At 39.7% G+C, this 22,169-nt stretch overlaps 1 protein-coding gene across 1 annotated transcript in view; it reads right to left on the bottom strand.

Annotated features, from left to right (window-relative positions):
- The window catches only part of EPN3 (epsin 3), a 44,890-nt gene that overhangs the window by 2,098 nt on the left and 20,623 nt on the right, over positions 1-22,169 (bottom strand). The window contains exons 4-9 of the mRNA XM_075177916.1: positions 19,790-19,873; positions 19,507-19,611; positions 15,989-16,121; positions 9,707-9,880; positions 4,062-4,112; positions 3,593-3,805 (exon numbers count right to left, since the gene is read on the bottom strand). Of these exons, the coding sequence (XP_075034017.1) occupies positions 3,593-3,805; positions 4,062-4,112; positions 9,707-9,880; positions 15,989-16,121; positions 19,507-19,611; positions 19,790-19,873 (760 nt within the window). The remainder of the gene's footprint in view (positions 1-3,592; positions 3,806-4,061; positions 4,113-9,706; positions 9,881-15,988; positions 16,122-19,506; positions 19,612-19,789; positions 19,874-22,169) is intronic.

The raw sequence follows: 22,169 nt of genomic DNA, 5'->3' as shown, positions 1-22,169 counted from the left end.
CCTGGAGTTAAAAGGGTGTAGAGGGCACATATTTAGATTAAAGATTGATGTATGCACCAGCCATAAGCTGGCAGACTTTGGGTCTCATCCTATACTAGAAATATACAGAAATGGGAAGTATACGCCTTCTAGTTGGACTTCAGCAGAGAAGTGCATTTCTGAGCAAAGCTTCAAGCACATAAAAGTGCCACATGTAATTAAGCAGCCCCAGTGCCGTAACTAGCCATTTTAGTGCCCTGGGCGAGACAGGGAACCGGCGCCCCCCATCTAAGTGGGAGTGTCAATTGTCGGGTGGGTGTGGTCAACCTACTGTGGGGGCGTGGCTAGCACTTTACAAGTTCTAGACCGCACTGAAACCACCTCCCTCTCCATTATTCTTGGTCTGGCTTTGTAAGGATCTTTATGTAATAAGCCTCCATAGAATCAAAGTACTTTAAATGCAGCTATCACATGCTAGCTGTATAAAAAAATTAATTGGTTATTGAAATAAAACTCACTGAAACAAATTAAAACATAAATGTAATGGTACCATCTGTATCACACTGCCCCTTCATCCCACTGTGCTCTCCATAACAGTTTCTCCTTTATCACACCGTGCCATGGAGCCATCTCTATCATTGTGCCCCCTTGTCACCATCACACTAAATATAATATATATAACACAAAACAAATGGGAGGGGACGCCAAATAGTATAATACTGTATATAAAAATACAGAAAGGTGTACCAAAAGTCAGAATCTTAACCACTAAATAGGTATAGACACTCAGGTAATAATAGTGGATCAACAGGAAGAAGGAAATGAGGAACCACTCTAGAACACCAGCGCCGTGCCAATATAATATGCGTACCAGATAAAAGATCTTTAAAGCTTATCTGTAGGTATAACCGGTATCTTCACCAATCAAGTTGAGCCTTATTACCCCATGGGAATAGCAGATGCTTCATACAATGTTGAAAGGTTCCAGAACTGGCACTTCATATATACTCAGTAGTATTCAGGATAATGGAGAGGAAGAAACTCACATAGTGTAATGCTGTATAGCAATACATTTATTACATAAATAATGTGGATGTGCACTTACATAAAAAATATATATATATATATATACACACACATGTACACACACACATACAATATAAAGAGCCTCCTAGTGTCCGCCGTACCTTACAGAGAGCATTCCTGTGACCGCCATACCTTACAGAGAGCATTCCTGTGACCGCCATACTATACAGAGAGCATTCCTGTGACCGCCATACTATACAGAGAGCATTCCTGTGACCGCCATACTATACAGAGAGGATTCCTATGATCACCATACTATACAGAGAGCATTCCTATGACCACCATACTATACAGAGAGCATTCCTGTGACCGCCATACTATACAGAGAGGATTCCTATGATCGCCATACAATACAGAGAGCATTTCTGTGACCACCATACTATACAGAGAGGATTCCTATGATCGCCATACAATACAGAGAGCATTTCTGTGACCACCATACTATACAGAGAGCATTCCTGTGACCACCATACTATACAGAGAGCATTCCTGTGACCGCCATACTATACAGAGAGGATTCCTATGATCACCATACAATACAGAGAGCATTCCTGTGACCACTATACTATACAGAGAGGATTCCTATGATCACCATACTATACAGAGAGCATTCCTGTGACCACCATACTATACAGAGAGCATTCTTGTGACTGCAATACAGATAAATACCTCACCTGAAATTAATAGACCCCACCATTAAATTAAAAAGCCCCATCAATAAATTAAATTGACCCACCAGCACCCCACAAATAAACTAGTACCCATTAAATAATTAGCCCCGCCTAAACGTCACCATTAAATTAATAGCCTACCTCCCACCCATGTACTAAGACACCCAACCTCCCTACCCTCATATCACACATTATATTAATACATACCCCCCTTCCCTCACACATTAGGGCAGCATACCCCCCCATCCCTCATAAAGCATAGCAGCATCCCCCCCCTCCATAATAGCAAGATGCAGCACACATTCCTCCCCTCCCTAATAGCAGCACACATTCCCCCCCTCCCTAATAGCAGCATACATCCCCTCCCCCCCTCCATAATTGCAGCTTACATTCCCCCCCTGCCTCCCTCCATAATTTCAGCTTACATTCCCCCCCCCTTGCCTCCATCCATAATTGCAGCTTACATTCCCCCCCTCTTGCCTCCATCCATAATTGCAGCTTACATTCCCCCCCCCCTTGCCTCCATCCATAATTGCAGCTTACATTCCCCCCCCCTTGCCTCCATCCATAATTGCAGCTTACATTCCCCCCTCCCCTTGCCACCATCCATAATTGCAGCTTACATTCCCCCCCTCTTGCCTCCATCCATAATTGCAGCTTACATCCCCCCCCTTGCCTCCATCCATAATTGCAGCTTACATTCCCCCCTCCCCTTGCCACCATCCATAATTGCAGCTTACATTCCCCCCCTCTTGCCTCCATCCATAATTGCAGCTTACATTCCCCCCCCCTTGCCTCCATCCATAATTGCAGCTTACATTCCCCCCTCCCCTTGCCACCATCCATAATTGCAGCTTACATTCCCCCCCTCTTGCCTCCATCCATAATTGCAGCTTACATCCCCCCCCCCCTTGCCTCCATCCATAATTGCAGCTTACATTCCCCCCTCCCCTTGCCACCATCCATAATTGCAGCTTACATTCCCCCCCTCTTGCCTCCATCCATAATTGCAGCTTACATCCCCCCCTCCCCTCCATAATTGCAGCTTACATCTCCTCCATAATTGCAGCTTACATCCCCTCCATAATTGCAGCTTACATCCCCTCCATAATTGCAGCTTACATCCCCCTTCCCCTGCTTTGAAACTTACCTCCTGTCCAGCCGTCGCTGCCTGGCTCCTCTCTGCTTCTCTGCTCCTCTGCTGCCTAGCAACGTCATGACATCAGACGCTGAGGCAGAGGGCAGAGTTCAGAAGGGGGTGGAGCCGGGTGCCGGCCGCCATCTTGGATGCGCCTGGCGGCCGGCAGTCTGAATCTGAGGTCTGTTTAATTTTTTTTTTTTCTTTTCACTCCTCACACAGAAGTCGGTGCGGGCGGCCACTGCGCCCCCTAGGGACTGCGCCCGGGGCGGCGGCACCGCCCGCACCGGCCTCGTTACGGCTCTGAGCAGCCCTGGTGTCCCCTCACTCTCATGAGCTAAAAATAATTCTAAACCGACCACTATTTAAGTGGAAAAACTGGGAAGTTTTATCTAGTGAAAGGGGTGTTTCTAACGTGGTAGGAGGTTGGACTTTGAGGTCACATATACACTTTGCACAGTGCACCCCTTCAGATTTATCCATCTCTCTGCACAACAAGGCACACTGCTGGTAAGTTGAGGAATACTAGGAACGCAGCTTAATGAGTGCTATGTGGATGACCTGGGTACAAGGAATTTTGCGCTGTGCTATACTCTCATTAGCTGCGCTGTTGCATTATTTAAATTTTGTTAATGTAACTATAAACTTACTATTACTTATTAAAGCAAAAAAGAAAATGACACTCTGGAAGATAACGGCTCAATACACAGGCACTCACCGGAAAAGAAGGGGTTTTTGGTTTTGACAGAAGCACCAGGAGTGACCAGACTATCTAGGTTTACCAGCGACAGAGCGGCTGGCTCCAGAAAGGACTCTGGAGTGTTGCAGCGAGGTTTGGCATTGGCATCAACGAGAGGATCTTCAACCTTTAAGTCAAGACTATCAGTAGAAGGCTTTGTGGTGGGAACCATGTCTCCAAAGAGGTCCATATCTGTAAGGGAAGGACATTGTGCTTAGCCCAAGATATAGGGATATATTTACTAACCTGCGGGTTTGAAAAGGTGGAGATGTTGCCTTTAGCAACCAATCATATTCTAGTTATCATTTATTTAGTGCATTCTACAAAATGACAGCTAGAATCTGATTGGTTGCTATAGGCAACATCTCCACTTTTTCAAACCCATAGTTTAGTAAATATACCCCATAATGTCAGACATACACTGTGCAACTAACACAGAACATCTTACCAAAAGAGTTTTCGGACTTGATTACCGATGGTGATTGGAAACCTTTGGCAGCTGTTGAAAGAAAATAAAAAAATAATTTCAAACAAATTACTTTTAAAGTATGAATTACCACCAAAAGTGTTAAACATTCTTGTGTACCAGTTTACAATGGCTGCAGAATTGGAGAGTTATGGGGAGAACCAATGAGAAGCCGAATTGTCTACGATTGCGGATTCTCATTGGTTCTCCCGCTCACATATCCCTCCAAAATGTCACACAGCCCCAGTCTTCAGCCAATCATGGAGGCCAGGAAACAAATGGCTGGACAGAAGAGCTCCCCCCCTCCCAAGCTCCATGGAGGGGCGGAGCTATAATGCTCTGATTTCCCCTAGCCTTAAAGGTTGTGCAGATTTTTATTCACCTAAAAACTAAAAAAAACGTTCATAAGTAGAATGTGATAACTTACTGGATCGGGTACAATGAGGTCACCAAAGATAGCAAGATTTTGGTGGACAGCAGTAGAAAAGGAAATTAGTTTAAAAAGAAATGTCATTTTTAAACAGGGTCAACCCCTGCTATCTCTGATCTACATAAACAAATTTTTAATAGTAAACTTAATGCTAGTTTGAACAACATAACAAACTTGTTCCAGACTATCTGGTCCCCCTGGGACTTATATGTACTGCACCAGCCTTGCTCCTAGTATTGTTGTTTTCACTATCTGTAAAGTGTAAGTGTGATTAGAATATACTATATATTTTCACTGATTCCTTAATTATTAGAGATGGTCACTGACCCCCGTGTTTTGGTTTTGGATTCGGTTTTGGATCTGGATTACCGTCGTGTTTTGGTTTTGGTTTTGGTTTTGCAAAACCGCCATTGCGTGTTTTGGTTTTGGTTTTGGTTTTGTTTGGTTTTGTTTTGCTATTTTTTGGGAAAATCCATGTTTTTGGGCCTAAATTAACCCAATTTAGTGCTCCAACTGTTTTAGAGACAAGTAATCTAATTGTTGAGGTAATAAATCATCCAAAAAAACAGTTTAATTCTTCGTTGGTAGGCCTATTCTACACACAAAACAGATTGTCTTCCTCTCCATCTATGCATATTGGCAATGCAGCCATCGTCTTTGAATGTATATTACACCCTACACTTATAGTTAAATATGTAAAGAAATGGAAAAAGCCAGTTTGCTTTCTGTCTCTCAAGGCCCCCCTCCACTTGTATAAAATAGCAAAAAATTCAGCCATTATAGACTGTACAATATTAATTGACATGGAGAAAGCCAGTTTGGTTTCTGTCTCTCTAGGCCCCCCTCCACTTGTATAAAATACTAAAAAATTCAGCCATTATAGACTGTACAATATTAATTGACATGGAGAAAGACAGTTTGGGGTCACTCTGTCTCTCTAGGCCCCCCTCCACTTGTATAAAATACCAAAAAATTCAGCCATTATAGACTGTACAATATTAATTGACATGGAGAAAGCCAGTTTGGTTTCTGTCTCTCTAGCCCCCCCTCCACTTGTATAAAATACTAAAAAATTCAGCCATTATAGACTGTACAATATAAATTGAAATGGACAAAGGCAGTTTGGTATCTGTCTGCATCAGATCCTCTCTCCACTAGGAGTAAAATAGAAAACTATTCAGCCGTTATATAATCTAGAATATAAATAGAAATTGAGAAAGGCAATTTGGTATCTGTCTGCATCATAATCATCAACATCATCATTAGCGCCCTCGTCGCCTACACAAATCTCCCCCTCATCCTCTTCTAATTCCAAAGTGGCATCCTCAATTTGGGTATCACCGGCTACACTCGGGCTATTAAGGCACACATCAGCAGAATGCTCACGATTAGACATCCCACTGTTGGATGGACTCTCCACAGGGATTGTTGTCATTTGTGAATCAGAGCAAATATTCTCCTGTAATGCCTCACTGGTATCTTGCAGCTCAGCTTTGACGCGTAACAGTAGTTGTGCACCAATTGTAGCCTGGGTAACTTTTTGGGATCTGCCACTAATAGCCAAAGGTGAAGGCCTCATTCTCTCTTTGCCACTGCGTGTGTAGAATGGCATGCTTGCAATTTTTTTTTTATCGTCACTTAACTTTTGCTCAGTTACACTTCTTTTTCGCTTCAATACAGTAAATTTTTTTTTGGTTTTTGTTTTTTGCACTAATTTGAAAACACTCTGTTGTTTGACATCGCCTTGGCCAGATGACGTACTGGGAACACTAACATCAGGACTGGTGACAGAACCTGGTTGCTCATTTAGATCATATGTGGACTGCTTTGAATCCATTCTGAGCGCAAACCACTGAGGAGTGCTAAAAATTATTGAGTAGATACTGCTGACAGATATGACTTTTGACAGCCAGAAATATTAATGCACAATTAGGGAGGACACCCCAAAAACACTGAGGAGTGCTAAAAATTATTGAGTAGATACTGCTGACAGATATGACTTTTGACAGCCAGAAATATTAATGCACAATTAGGGAGGACACCCCAAAAACACTGAGGAGTGCTACAAATTATTGAGTAGATACTGCTGACAGATATGACTTTTGACAGCCAGAAATATTAATGCACAATTAGGGAGGACACCCCAAAAACACTGAGGAGTGCTACAAATTATTGAGTAGATACTGCTGACAGATATGACTTTTGACAGCCAGAAATATTAATGCACAATTAGGGAGGACACCCCAAAAACACTGAGGAGTGCTACAAATTATTGAGTAGATACTGCTGACAGATATGACTTTTGACAGCCAGAAATATTAATGCACAATTAGGGAGGACACCCCAAAAACACAGAGGAGTGCTAAAATTTATTGAGTAGATACTGCTGACAGATATGACTTTTGACAGCCAGAAATATTAATGCACAATTAGAGAGGACACCCCAAAAACACTGAGGAGTGCTTAAAATTATTGAGTAGATACTGCTGACAGATATGACTTTTGACAGCCAGAAATATTAATGCACAATTAGAGAGGACACCCCAAAAACACTGAGGAGTGCTAACATTTATTGAGTAGATACTGCTGACAGATATGACTTTTGACAGCCAGAAATATTAATGCACAATTAGAGAGGACACCCCAAAAACACTGAGGAGTGCTTAAAATTATTGAGTAGATACTGCTGACAGATATGACTTTTGACAGCCAGAAATATTAATGCACAATTAGAGAGGACACCCCAAAAACACTGAGGAGTGCTAACATTTATTGAGTAGATACTGCTGACAGATATGACTTTTGACAGCCAGAAATATTAATGCACAATTATGGGGGACAACCCAAAAGCGCTGGGGAGTGCCAAATATGAAGAAAAAATAATAAACCTCTATCCTCCTCTCTGCACTAGCGATTTTGGTTAGAGCAATTGCAAGAACAATATTGTATTCTTTCTCTGTCCCTGCTCTAATTAGCCTATGACTACACCCTGCTCTCTCCCTCTGTCAAATGGCGATGGATTGCTGTGGAGGCGTGTATTTATAAAGTTGAAGTATCGCGAGAACCGAGTCCCGAGATCCGACGACGTCACAATGACGTTCGGCCTCGATTTGGATTCGGAATTGGCGGGAGAGTACCGAGCTGCTCAGCTCGGTACTCGGATACCCAAAGTTCGGGTGGGTTCGGTTCTCGGAGAACCGGACCCGCCCATCTCTATTAATTATCTTGCTTGTACAATTGGTTTTCTTCTTACCAAAGCTTTGCCTTTACTGTCTTTTATTTGTTTTATCTATTGGAGTGCCCGTTAGACATGTCACTGGCAGGTTCATATGCTGTTTATTCATAATAACACAACACTGCCATTTTGTACTGAATATGTTATTCATTTATTAAAATCCAATAGAAACAAAATAAAATAAAAAAATTCATGCCTAAGTATATTATTGTCAAAGCTAAAGTAAGCTGTGTAGAATGTGAATAGAGCATGCTATTGTATAGCAAGTGTATTAGCAACCAGAAAGACTGTACAAGATTTAGTGGAGTACCACAGAATGTGACATTAAGGTCCTGATTCATGTTTGGACGGAAGTCTCTTTGCCTGCCGAATCCTGCGTGAAATTGGTCTGCAGGTGCTCATAAACGGACTTTACGCCAATGAACCCAATTGCGTGCAATTCATGAATGCCAATAAATGCAAATGATATTACGACTGCTTATGACTTGAAGGTCGGAACGGGGGTCAGAAGAAGTAGGAAAAATGAAGGAAATCTACATTAAGGGTATTGGAGCATGAATCAGGCACTAAATATGGATAATTTATTTTGTATCCACAGCTTATTACAGCAATCACTTTTTTTGCGCAAGTTATATAATTTAGGCGCTGCCATATTTAATAATGTCAATAAGCTTGGTGCAAGTTTCATACTCCCAATAAACTTTGAGATATGCTCTTGTAGTTTTTATGGCAAAAATATTTGAATATAAAGCAAGTTCTTTGTTCCAACTCAATTTGTGATGGTTATATGTGTACTATTAAGTTAAAATTGGGAAGTTATAGGACCCAAATAGTTAGGATTTTTTGGACTGCAGCCTTCACTGCTAATTATAATCCACCAGTATCTGGTATGTATAGAAACACAGAGCAGTACAGAAATGCACAGTATAATAGGACAGTACATAGTATTATATAACAACACATAGTACAAACTTGATATGGGCCCTTAGGGTGGTCGGGTTCCATGATCTGCATTCCTGATTAAGCAAACAATAAATAACTCTTGTTTGTTACAACAGATAACATATTTGCCAGAAGGTTAGTGATTCCCGGGGGGAGAGTCTTAAAATCTAGTAGCATAATCTAATGCATTCTTTAAGAAAAGACAAAGAAAAACAAGGGAACAGCTAGTAAGAACCAAAGTCTTACGCGAGTCCATCTACCCGTTTTTATGATACATTGAAGTAACGTACTCTTAATAAAATCACATCACAAACTGTAGTGTCTAGGAAGGACTCGGGGAACACACAACGGGCTAGATTTACTAAACTGTGGGTTTGGAAAAGTGGAGATGTTGCCTATAGCAACCAATCAGATTCTAGCTTTCATTTATTTAGTGCATTCTACAAAATGACAGCTAGAATCTGATTGGTTGCTATAGGCAACATCTCCACTTTTTTCAAACCCGCAGTTTAGTAAATATACCCCAAAGTCTAAAGAACTTGGAAAAAAAGTGCCATTTGCCAATTTTACGTCATCTCATCTAATCTTTCCCATAAGACACTGCCATGCCACCGCTACTCCTGACGGCGAACACACATGAAGTGTGTATGGGCTCATTGGATCTAATATGTTCCATCCTCATACCAGTTTACATATTCTGTCTAGTAATACCAGTACATAACTGGTCTTACAGGTCATTTTGTCATACAAACAAGTCCAATAGCATTTGTCGACGTAATTGTAAAAAGGCTATATTACTTTCCTTTATGTATTGAGATGGTAAATCTTTTACAGGAAGCAGATAATATCATGTTTGAGAATGCAGATATTTCAGAAACACACTGCAAGCATCTGTGCTGTGCAGAATTTCCACTTGGTAAATATATTAAGCATAATATAATAACAAAATTGTATCATATCATGCCTCCATTTATGGCTGTGTACATTTCGGGAAGGAATGGGCTGAATTGTTAGACTCACCATTTTTGCTGTCCCCCCAAATATCAGATGTGGCGCCAATGACAGGCTGAGCCTCCTGCCAGCTTGTTGGTGACTCACAGCTGAATATTATACTTTGACTGGTGTGTTCGGTTCTTAGCTGAGTGGCGAGAGGAGCGGAATCCCAAACCAAGGGAGAGGCGATTGCCTTGTGACCTGAATTGAGAACAGGCTTATAATTTCAATCTATTGTTATACATTGCGGATCATTAAGTCTGAAAGATTTTGTCAACATTCCATAATATAATTTTTGAGTATGTATTGTCAAACAGTCTTGCAACTGGAAGTATAAAGTATATTCAAACATTCAATCTAAATTATGTTACAATACATATTTCATATATAATAGGGTGCATGAAAAATGTCCATACTACAGTAATTTATAACTATTTTGTATCGCTACAAATTGCAGTGATACAATACGTACTGCCACTGATATGTACCATGTCAGGGCTCATTGGGGAGCCCTGATGTAACCCCCTTCCAAAACTAACTAAAAATCCCATCACCAGAAGTCTAAAGGAGGAAGTGACCTCTCTGTGGCTATTGCGCATATATGACTAAGGACGGGCATGCATATAACGCAGTGCTGGATCCACAGCAACGTCTCCGCCGGGCATGAACCACAATAAAAAGCTAACGCCATCTTGACATGGTGTTTTTTTAAGGTTGGTTTGTAAATGTGGGTTACATGGTGGGGTGTAGTACAAGTGATCGGTGCTGTAAACACCGACACTCTTTAATCCTCCACAATTATTCCTATACTGAACAGAGCGACAAAGAAAAAATAACTACTTCTAGTAAAACGACAGAGAGTAACTCCAAAGACAGGAGATTGCGACTTTTGTGAATTACGTCACTTACAGCTGCAACTTGCAAAGTTCCGAATTTAAAGCGGCAACGCACGGAACCAGGTAAGTATTAGGTTGACATTCCCGGGTATGGGTAGGATTAGGGGTCTTAACCCTAAGTCCTAACCCCTAACCCTGAGCCCTAACTAGTAATGTCAACCTTATACTTACCTGATTCCGTGCGTTGCCGCATTTAAATTCGGAACTTTGCAAGTTGCAGTTGTAAGTGACGTCATTTACAACAATGGCGATCTCCTGTCTTCGGATTTACTCTCTGTCTGTTATTTTTTCTGCGTCGCTCTGTTCATTGTGGAGGATTAAAGAGTGTCGGAGTTTACAGCATCGATCACTCGATTACCACCGCATGGCAGACCACATATACCTCTATCCACCGTAAAATAGGTTAAGGCAGGAGAAATCTCTGATTTCTTCTGCTTTTAACACCTTGATAAATTGAAAGAAGAGCTGTGTTAGCCGTGGGAGAAAACAGCTGTTTGTTTTTTTTTTGTCTCATTGCAGCTTAATAAATAGAGACCCCTTAAGGTGCTATTTAGTTGTTGATATGCAAGAAAACCTGTCCTACTCCTAACTGAACATTTTGGAGAGTAGCAAATCCAGTTCAGGCTTTAGCAGAGCCAAGATCAGTTTTGCACAATGTTTGAATGCAAAATGGGTAGATAATTGATATAAATCCCACTGCAGTCTAGACCCCACCTATACAGTACAAGATTCTCTGCTCCTGAACTTCCCACTTAATTTGCTGTTGCCACTGCCTGTGCTAAATGAATACATTGATGAGGTGTTTTACTTATAAATCAGGGTCAGAACATTTCCGGCCAGCACATGTAATACACGTTAGAAAACAGACGTCTTAAAGTGTTTCTCCACACAAAGACACAAACTAACAACATATAGCTTATGGGCCGGTCATAGAGAAATCACAGCACTAACCCCTCCCGCCCCACCTCTTGTTCAGACCCCAGTGCCCCTCTGCACCGTATTGGGTATGGCTCCTCTATACACAGCTTAGAATATTCTCAAAGGCGGAATGACATTGTAGTTCACAGCACGTCCGCGCATCGAGGAGCATAGAGAAAATAGGTGACAGGATGCTGAAAGGGGGAGGAACCGGGGGTCACCTCAGGGTATTTATTTTACTATGTTCTGGTTTAATGTAGAGATGAGCGTGCTCGGATTCCTCTAATCCAAGCCCACCCGAACAGTGCGGATCCGAACGGGATCCGAGCACTGTTCGGATATTTCCGGCGGGCAAAAAATTGAAAACGAGGCTCTGTCGTCCAAGTCTCGCGTCGAATCTCGCGAGGGGTGGGAGGGACAATTCCATCTTGTACCTCTTTTTTTGGCATTATGTGCTCAAGCTACCTCGGTGCAACCTTTTGGCCTAAAAACAATATTGTGAGATGTTCAGAATAGACTGGAAATTAGTGGAAATGATTGTTATTGAATGTTATTGAGGTTAATAATAGCGTAGGAGTGAAAAAAAAAAACCACAAAACTGGTTTTTAGCACTTTTTATGCTTTTTTAAAAATAAATCAGAACCAAAACCTTTCGTCAGGTGTTTTGGCAAAACAAATCAGAACCCAAAACCCAAAACACTAAAAGTGGCCGGTGCACACCCTTAGTTTAATGTTCATCCTATCTTGTATGTTCTTACCACTTGTGTACAGCACTGCGGAAGTCTTGTGGCGCCTTTTAAATAACCGATAATAATAATAATGCTGTACATCGGGGGATTTTTGTTTACTCTTGTCTGGAGAATAAGTTGTTTTGACCACTTGCCCTTTGTGTACATTACTTTTTGAATCTGTCAAAATATGTTCATTTTAAAATTAATTGTGACTTTTGTCTCAATTTTCCACAGTACTGTTGTCCCGCACTGAACATAGATACCTGCACACTTTTATCAGGAGAGATAATTAGACTTAATCCCATACATGCCAATTTTCAAAAGTTCATGTGACAGTGGGTAGGAAGGGGCGTTGTTGCGTCACCATAGCCCTGCCCCCACTATATAATGCCAAAATTCACGGCATTGAATAGCGGGGACAGGGCTTAATGATGATATAAAGCCTCACCCCGGCCATTCAATGCTGTGAATTTCGGCGAATCCGGGAGGTATGCCTACTCTTCCGGGAGTCCGGGAGGACTCTCCAGGATTCGGGAGCCTCACGGGAATTCCAGGAGAGTAGGCAAGTATGCTTAATCCATATCCATCATGTTCTCTGCAAATAGGATAATGCTGCAACTTTTGAGAGTATCAAAAAAGATATCAGATGTAATTGTAAATTGCTCACCTATCACCTAGCACTGATAGGTGAGCACACAGACATATTGTGAAATAAAATAAAGTGGGTGTGGACTAAATCAACAATGTTATTAGTCATCTTATATCCTGGAATTATTGACTTAAATATGAAAATCACAAGGAAATCTGGATTCAGATGTAGTTGACCAAATCCTGGTCGACTTTGATAACGGAATCCTTCATTTGGTGTTTCTCTATCAGTATAGCTGATATTTTCTAAGTTAAAGAGCAAATAAAGCTCCTATTTGACATTATTCTGCATCAAATCATGTATTTTACTGAACAGAATAATATACTAATATATAATATAATAATTTTAAAACAAATGTGTTTATTATCAACATTCATTATGACAGACAGGCTTGCAGAAACGCACCGTGGGATTGGATTGGTGGATTCATACATAGGTGCAGATCCAGTGATATCACAGCAGCTAAACTGACTGATATTTCACAGCAGCTAAACTGACTGATATTTCACAGCAGCTAAACTGACTGATATTTCCACCCTTTGACCTGTATCAGATTGCATTAGGACTGTTCTAAATAAGTTGTTTGGGGTTTCTACCTGTAATATTCCTATTAACAGAGCTGCAACACAATGTCAGGGTAACACTCAATGTATTTTACTTTTGTGCTCAATATCTGCAATTTGCAGTTATGGGTCTAGTGATCTTCATTTATCTTGTAACAAAAACTAAAGAAAAGTTTGGAAAATACTGAATAGGATGCAATGATTTGCATTTATTTTATCTGTATGTGCTCAGACCATCAGTCAGATGTTGAATGCAACAATATTTCTCTGAGGTCAGTCTAACATTCCAAATCACTGTGATCAATGATCTGCTCTACTCGCAGAAGTGAATGTTAAAGTAGACTAATCTCTCTTATTTGATCGCACAAAATGCTTTTCATACTAGACAACCAGATATATAATGGGACAAAACATTGCTATAGGCCCAGCTTACTGTGTATTTAGGTACATTTAGCATGCAGCTTATTTGAAAGAATGAATGTACCTCAAACTGAAATATTGCTTAATCCTTTGTTATAGAATAAATATCCGTTAACAAGTATGAGCAGCCTTGCGTCATAGTATAGGCAACCACTTATTGTCCTTAGGAAGAGATATTCCTGCCAAGGACTGCCAGGTATGTTGCGGGCAGCACGGTGGCTTAGTGGTTAGCCCTTCTGCCTCACAGCACTGGGGTCATGAGTTCAATCCCTGACCTTGGCCTTATCTGTGTGGATTTTGTATACTCTCCCCGTGGTTGCGTGGATTTCCTCCGGGTGCTCCGGTTTCCTCCCACACTCCAAAAACATACTGGTAGGTTAATTGACTGCTATCAAATTGACCCTAGCTCTGTGTCTGTGTGGGTGTGTGTGTGTGTGTGTGTGGGTGTGTGTGTGTGTGTGTGTGTGTGTATGTGTTCAGGAATTTAAACTGTAAGCTCCAATGGGGCAGGGACTGATGTGAATGAGTTATTTGTACAGCGCTGCGGAATCAGTGGCGCTATATAAATAACTGATGATGATGAAGGCTGCAAGTGCATTACCTTGGTGTACCTATCCTTGCTGTTCTTGATGGTGTTCTCCAGTGTCCGCTTTACAAGGGGTGCATGGTATCTCAACAGACACTTTCTGTTTGGAGTCCACCTAGTGTAGTTCTCCTTTATCTGCAGCCGTCCTGCACAGTAAATACCTAACGTGGGTGCGTCCATACATTTGTAAAATGTATGAACAGCAGTAGCTTGCTTCTAGCCAAGTAGCAAATGTCAGGGGGCGGTGGACTGTAAAGGAGCATTAAGCAAAGTATTTTGAGAGAGTACAGGGTGTTAGACTTGTTTGCTTCTATTACTTTGCTACCTTGTGTAGAGGTATTAGTCAGAGGAAAGTCACAACTTACCTAACAAAGGGCTGAGTAGATATGAACAAGTGACATGTTTATACTACAACTAGTGCATCTTCTTGTGGTTAGTTATGTTATGTTGGTGTCCTTAAAATGCCACATACATTGCAATATACTGGTTACATTTATTCAAAATTCATATATGTACCAGACATTGTGACTAGGTAAGATTCTCCTTTTTAATTTGTATAGATCACTTCTACCAGGGTTCTCTATCTTTCAGCAGTTGTTTTTGCTGTGGCAAGTGAATTTCCAAATGTAGGCAAGTCACTGGCCACTGGCCACATCTGTACAAGCTGTAATCTTAACAGAGGGCTTGTGTCACCAGCATGGGACTAGAAAGTGGAGCACCTATCTATAGAACCTCTCCATTCTACACTACAAGGACACACAGCACTGAACCACTACTACCTAGATTGGGGGAATAATTCTTTAGTAAACAATTTAATTTTCACTTTATTACAAAGTGTGGGCTGGTTACATGTGCAGACACTTTGCTGCCATTGAAGATTTGTACAAAATTGTTTTCATGATTCAAGTAACAGCTTGAAGCATCAATCAGACCTAGAAGGTCTTTTTGTCTTTAAATAGTAAGTTAAGCACCTTTTATGAATACAGTCATGTTTCTTAACTGTCCTCCTACAAATCATTATCTCTTTGTCAAAGTCTCTCTGGTGTGCAGACAAAGATCAGTGGGGTGTTCCAAAGCCTCTCTTCTCTGCTCACTACATCATGTGACTGTGGTTGCCATGGTAGTCACATGACACTGTGGAAACTGTAAAGAATTATAATAGCAGCCTGATAAAACAAACCACAGAAAGTGGTTACTGCCTACCACAGTGATTTATGATTAAAAAAAAAAAAAGCTTTGGAAGTCTGACCTAATTACTATTTGCTCTTTGGGTAATGGCTTAATCCTTTTAAGATGAACAGCACTTAGAGAAAGACTTATTATCACATTCTTAAACAGTACGAAAAAAATAGGTTTATTTTTGAATGGATTGTACACATCTATTTCCTGTAGAATGCTACTTTTCTTTGCAAAGTAGAATTAAAAATGTTTCTATTCCATCATCCAACAATTATGCATGCATCAGGTTGCTCAAAATTATTGCCATGGTGTCACCTGGTCTTATAAAGACACTTCAAAATTAATCTTAAAATCTGTTGCTACTTACTTGTAGGTGCGGAAGTTGGAAACAAAGACATTGTACTCGACTGTGGAAGAGAACTGACATCATGGTGTTCCCAGATGTTTGAAGAATTAGATTGAGATGGGCCAAATATATCGATGAGTTCCGACATGTGTGTCTAAGGAACGATTGCAAGTAGTCATTAGTTACTAGTATCTCAAGATAAAAATTGTCTTTGAATGTATTAATATTTATCTTTATCTAAATTATCATGATTTTGTCCTAACACTAGACTCCAACAGAAGTTACCTGATATGTTTTCTTGACATGAATCTTCTAGGAGACAACCCAACACATCACTGACACATCTCCAGTAGACACTGCTCAGAGTTGGTTTAATAAACAGGCAAAAAGGACACCAAGAAATTAGAAAAATAAAAAGAAAGACAGCATGGAATATAAATAGGGGCACTCTTGGAGTGATAGAGCAATAGTTAAAAATAAATACTTTATTGGATATATATTAAAATTATCCCTAAATGGCCAATGAGCCACCGATAGCGAAATATTTAAAAACAAAAATGAACAGTGACAAAAGTGTATGATTGATGAAATGAATGTGTCTAGCCTTGTTAAAGCGAGTATGCGAAACGCGCGTCGGCGTTCCCCTCCCTATGCTTTATTATAATAGATCCTTTCTCTTCTTTTAGTCCTAGATAACAACATTCAGCAGCACTACCCCTGGTATATCCAGGACGTGAACCGCTTAGAGTAGCGTTCTTTTCTCTAACTTCATTATAAGTAGGCTATTCTTAAGATAGCATCTATTCAGGAGTGACAGTATCACAGCATTCCACTCGGAAGGGGAGAAGCCTTTTATTCAGTCCAATCTCCATACAGAGGCTATTACCTGTATAGAGCCGTCTGAACCTGGTGCAGCATATTTCTAAATGGCTTTTTTCTCTCTAGCACCTAGCTAATTCTCAGATATAACATTTATTTATCAAATTTTAAACAGTTCTTGTAATATTACATCAATTAGGACATTAAAAGAGATTATATCATCTATACTGAGAGACTAACTATTCAGGATTCTATAACAATTTACTATTGTGATTATTGATTCACCACTAATATATACCCACACATTCTTGCACCTTTGTCACTGTTCATTGTTGTTTTTAAATATTTCGATACTGGTGGCTCATTGGCCATTTAGGGATCATTTTAATATATATCCAATAAAGTATTTATTTTTAAATATTACTCTATCACTCTAAGAGTGCCTCTATTTATATTCCATGCTGTCTTTCTTTTTCTTTTGCTAATTTCTATGAGCTATACATGGTAGGGGAGCATCACCCAAGTAATTGTTCTAAATTTATAATTCAATTATATATTATACGTAACATACAGGGTGAGTGATTGCCTGGTACGGTGGATACTTTCTTTGCAAAAGGGACAGCAAGACATGAAGCCCACCAGTACACTTCTCACTAATAATCAGGATAGGAGAGGCAATAAAACAGGTTTGACTTCAGTCCTAGGAAGAGTATATTTTTCATACTTCTTCCATTCCTTTTACTGCATTGGAATAAGCTGCTTTTCTTGTCATAGTAGAATATTGTACAGCGCTCTTTTAAGCCATCATCAGAAGGTGGTACATGTTTTACAAGGATTATTGCAACAAAGTCATCATGTCAACTACAGTAAAGATGTCCAGACATACTGCAGCTTTTATGGACAATTCGCCCCTTTTTAGACGTAATCGAGATAATTTGTGGAGTGTATGAGCCCAAATAGACTGCCGGATCTGATCAATGATCACTAGGAATCTACAAGATGTTTATGGAGGTGTACAGCAAATCCAATTGGCAATGACTGCATGTAACAATGCAAGCAGTCAGCCACTCTAATGGGGTCTTGCTGGACCCAGCGTATCCAACTGGATCTGTCAGATTTGTTCATACAAGTGCATGGCCAAATCTGACACAGGGGCCAGATTTGCACCTTTAGTAAACATAACGGGCCTGAGTCATTCCAGTCAGGCAAAACAATGAGCACGTTTTCTCCAGGACAAAACCATGTCACAATGTAAGGGGTGCAAATTAGTTTTTCATTTTGCACATAAGTTAAATACTGGCTGTTTTTTCATCTAGCACACAAATACTCGATAGCTTTATTTTTACACTGAAATTTAAAGTTGATCTAGGACAAGCCCTACCCCAAATATAAATCTGTCATCACATTTTAAATTTACATCCCCCTCCAATGAAACATGGTTTTGCCCAGGTGCTAAGTTACTTTTTTTTTTTTTTTTTTTTGCTCTCCAATCCTTAATGAATCAGGCCCAAGACTTTTAAAGTTGCAATAACATCTACACTCACTAGTTCTAGCATTTATCCACAGCAATGGGTATATATGGAGATATGGTATAACTCAAACTCCCTCGCAGCTGGCAAGTCATCTAGGCCTAGATTTACTAAACGGCGGGTTTGAAGAAGTGGAGATGTTGCCTATATCAACCAATCAGATTCTAGCTTTCATTTTGTAGAATGCACTAAATAAATGATAGCTAGAATCTGATTGGTTGCTATAGGCAACATCTCCACTTCTTCAAACCCGCCGTTTAGTAAATATACCCCTTAGTCTTGTCTAGAGAACGATTAGCGGTGGTCATTGACTTTTTATTTTTTAATAATAAAATTGTTTTAATAATAGACTTTATCTAAATTATAATTATTTGTCCTATATTTCTACAGCAAACAAAATATCCTTTTTAAAAACTTTATTTGATTTCCTACATCTTATGCATTTACATTTTACTAGTATGTATTTATTTTTCTTATTATTGTAATTGTTATATATGCTTTGTATAGATTGGAACACTCTAAAAACATAAGTCATATTGAAATCCAGTCTAGATCTTAGAACCACTACAAGCACATTATTTAACATGTATAGGTTGACCTATATGACCTCTCCACACTTTGGAGCTACTACAGTACAGGGTACTTTTTAGAAGTTATTCAAAAATACAGTAGTAAGGCTTTCACAAGTTTCAAGTGGAGTTAAAAAGCAGGGTTTATCCATAACAGTCCAAGAGATATAGGAATAAACTGCACCTACATTGGCCAAATTCTATATCATTATTCTTTTTATATTTGTTTGAAACGCCAAGAAACAAGTGTCAAGCTATCACCTGCTTTTTCAGCCTAATAAACTCTCTTCAGTATGAGGCAGGAATAATAACTTGGACAGGGCATTAAATAAGCACGTGTAAGCTTGAAACCCTTGCTCTATATTATGGTCAACACTGGATTTACCACTAATAAAACTAGTCACATGCCAGTACCAGTTGTCGGAAGTGACAGTGCAGGAGAGCATTTATCTAGAGCTGCACTAACTCAGGACGTTTAACCTGTCTTTCTTATAGCCTCATCCACTGGGAACATGGAAAATAATGGTCATTTGGCTGTCATTATATTCTTAACATCACACAGGCAATAGTTATAATTGATGGCTGGATTAATCCAGTGTACCTACAGACAGGAATGTCTTACCTCCTTTTTCTTCTCAACTCTCTGCTCATTTTGGTCTGCCGACAAGTGCGTCTCCAGCAGAGCTTTCTCAATTAGTGATATTTCTCCTTGATGGGACCTCCTCTCCTAAATAGAGACCGATCTGTATTACAGCCAAGTAATGATATAATTTATATAGCTGACAAGAATTGGTTGTGTACATATGGGTCTGGAATCACTTTATAGCTATGTTATCCAAAACACTAATTAATGGTGTAAACAGGTGGAAGCGGGAGACCACTGACTTGTAGTGTGAATATAATACCTTTTCATATTCCTCTTTACTTTGATGCAATGCTGCTTGGAGCTGTAAGTCTTCCTTATCGTCAGGGGCTGAAGGGACTATCTTCTGCATGAAAGAGAAATATTTCTAAATGAGTCATACTATATTTGTTCATTTTGCCATTGATTTTTTTTTTTTAAAAAAAGGTCCATGGGGTATATTTACTAAACTGCGGGTTTGAAAAAGTGGAGATCAGATTCTAGCTGTCATTTTGTAGAATGTACTAAACAAAATGCTAACCAGAATCTGATTGGTTGCTATTGGCAACATCTCCACTTTCTCAAACCCGTAGTTTAGTAAATATACCCCCATAAGTAAATACCAGACAACAAAGTCAAAACTGAAAGTGACTTACACATTTAGAATCCTAATAAATAAATTGAATATTAAGAGAGACTGTAGGACCTTTCTGACCTTTACACTTCGGAGCATATTCAATTCCCCACGTTGTTCTTTAGAACAAGGCGGCTCGCACATTATTACCATTACCATTCAGTAAGAGTAGGCAAGTATGAGTAATATCCATAGTAATAATGCCCAGTTATATGCTAACAAGAGTACTAATGTCCAGTAATATACCCAGCAGTAGTAGTAACTGGTCCAACACTAATATATGTGGCCACCAATACTGATAATGTGCAATAAATATGCTCAACAGTGGTAATAATGGCAATAATATAACAAACATCAGTAAAATGCCCAGTACACTACTTGCAATAGTAATATTCCCAGTAATATGTCCAATTGTATTAGTAATGTAGCAGTAATGCTTACAGCCAGATTAATACAGGACAACCCTTCCGTCTCCTCTTATTATGTATCCTACTGGCATACACCCTCATATCACTTCTTGGGCTGCAGAGGTAGAGCAGGTTACGCCATGTAAAGGAGGTGACAGGGTTGCACATGCAGTGACTAATATTTATTATTGCGTTTCACTGTCTTGGGGCTTTTTGTAGTCGTGTGTGAGACTCAGTCTCTGAATATACTGCTGCTCTCTTCTCCCTTAGATGATGAACAAGGAAATACATTAATCCGTGTTTAATATTGTAACATGGTAATTCATTTACTGTGGGTGTAATATAGCATATTTTCAATAATTAATTGGTCATGGGACAATACAGAATGTTAAACACAAAAAAAAGTCATGATTGTGAACCTGAAATACCAGCCTGTACAGTTATGAAATGCCACAATCATATTATATTTTGTGCAACGTGTCACTCTAATTGAAGGTCATCAATTGCTCACTGCAGACACCACCCAAGTGACAGCTCTCCTTTGTTGCACAAATATCCAGAGTCACATTGTAGTAACTTTAGAATTTATGCTTTGATTTAGGTTATGTGGCAAATTATTTAATTGGTTGGTCATTATCTGGCCACAGAAACTCAGTGGGGCATGTATTGGGCCCATGGGTTTATGTGGCATCTGTGCATGCAGTGTTACACAGTAATAGGCATATGATAATAGGCATGTGATAACTATACTTCCATCAAGCTCAGTTATGCCATACAATTGTGCTCTCTTGTATACTTTGGCTAAAATATCCCACTTTATGAAAGATAGATAGATTTTTTTTATCATAGTGGGAGTGGCCACATGCAGAATTCTTGCAGCTGTAATGAAATGAAGCTGTTCTCTTCACTGCTGCCAATCGCTATGGAAACTTCGGAATGTCGCGCATTAGTGCAATGCTGCATTCTAAGACACTTGTGTGTATACACTGTGGTGTTCAAAAGGCAAATTAAAATGCTATAATTTGGTACAAACATTACGATAACTGATTTCCAGTTCATTATTATATAGCCCCTTTAATTTTCTGCTAAACATAGCTATTAAATCTTTTTGCCAACTGGAAGAGTGGCTGTTGAATGCAAACTTTGTTTCATATACATGATAAGGGATACAAATATAGGAAGCCACAGGGATTAATGAGGCTCTAAACTGAGACACACAACAGGCAAGGTTCAAATCTGAAACCAATAGTCCAGTTCGTCCCAAGGTTACAACAATTAGGCAAAAGCATTAGCAAAACAGTTTCCAAAAGGGGTAGTTCAAACCCAAACTAATGTCACCAAACGCCAATGGAACTATTAGAATTAGCGCACCCATTTAAACGACACCGGCACTGCACTCTGGTCATGTATGGGTGCAGAGCTTCTAGTTTTGCTCACAGCTCTGTGAGCCGCGGCGCGATCAAAAATCTGCGTTAAAAATTACAGTAGTAATGGTAATACTTGATAGCTTATTTGTACACTGACATTTAAAGCTGATATTTGTGTGCTGCATGAAAAAACAGTCAGTATTTAACTTATGTGCAAAACAGAATACTAATTTGCACCCCTTGCATTGTAACATG

This window comes from Mixophyes fleayi, chromosome 6, assembly GCF_038048845.1.
Source record: "Mixophyes fleayi isolate aMixFle1 chromosome 6, aMixFle1.hap1, whole genome shotgun sequence".
NCBI lineage: Eukaryota > Metazoa > Chordata > Amphibia > Anura > Limnodynastidae > Mixophyes > Mixophyes fleayi.
Note: the sequence above shows the minus strand (reverse complement) of the source record. Positions and strands in the feature narration are given on the sequence as shown.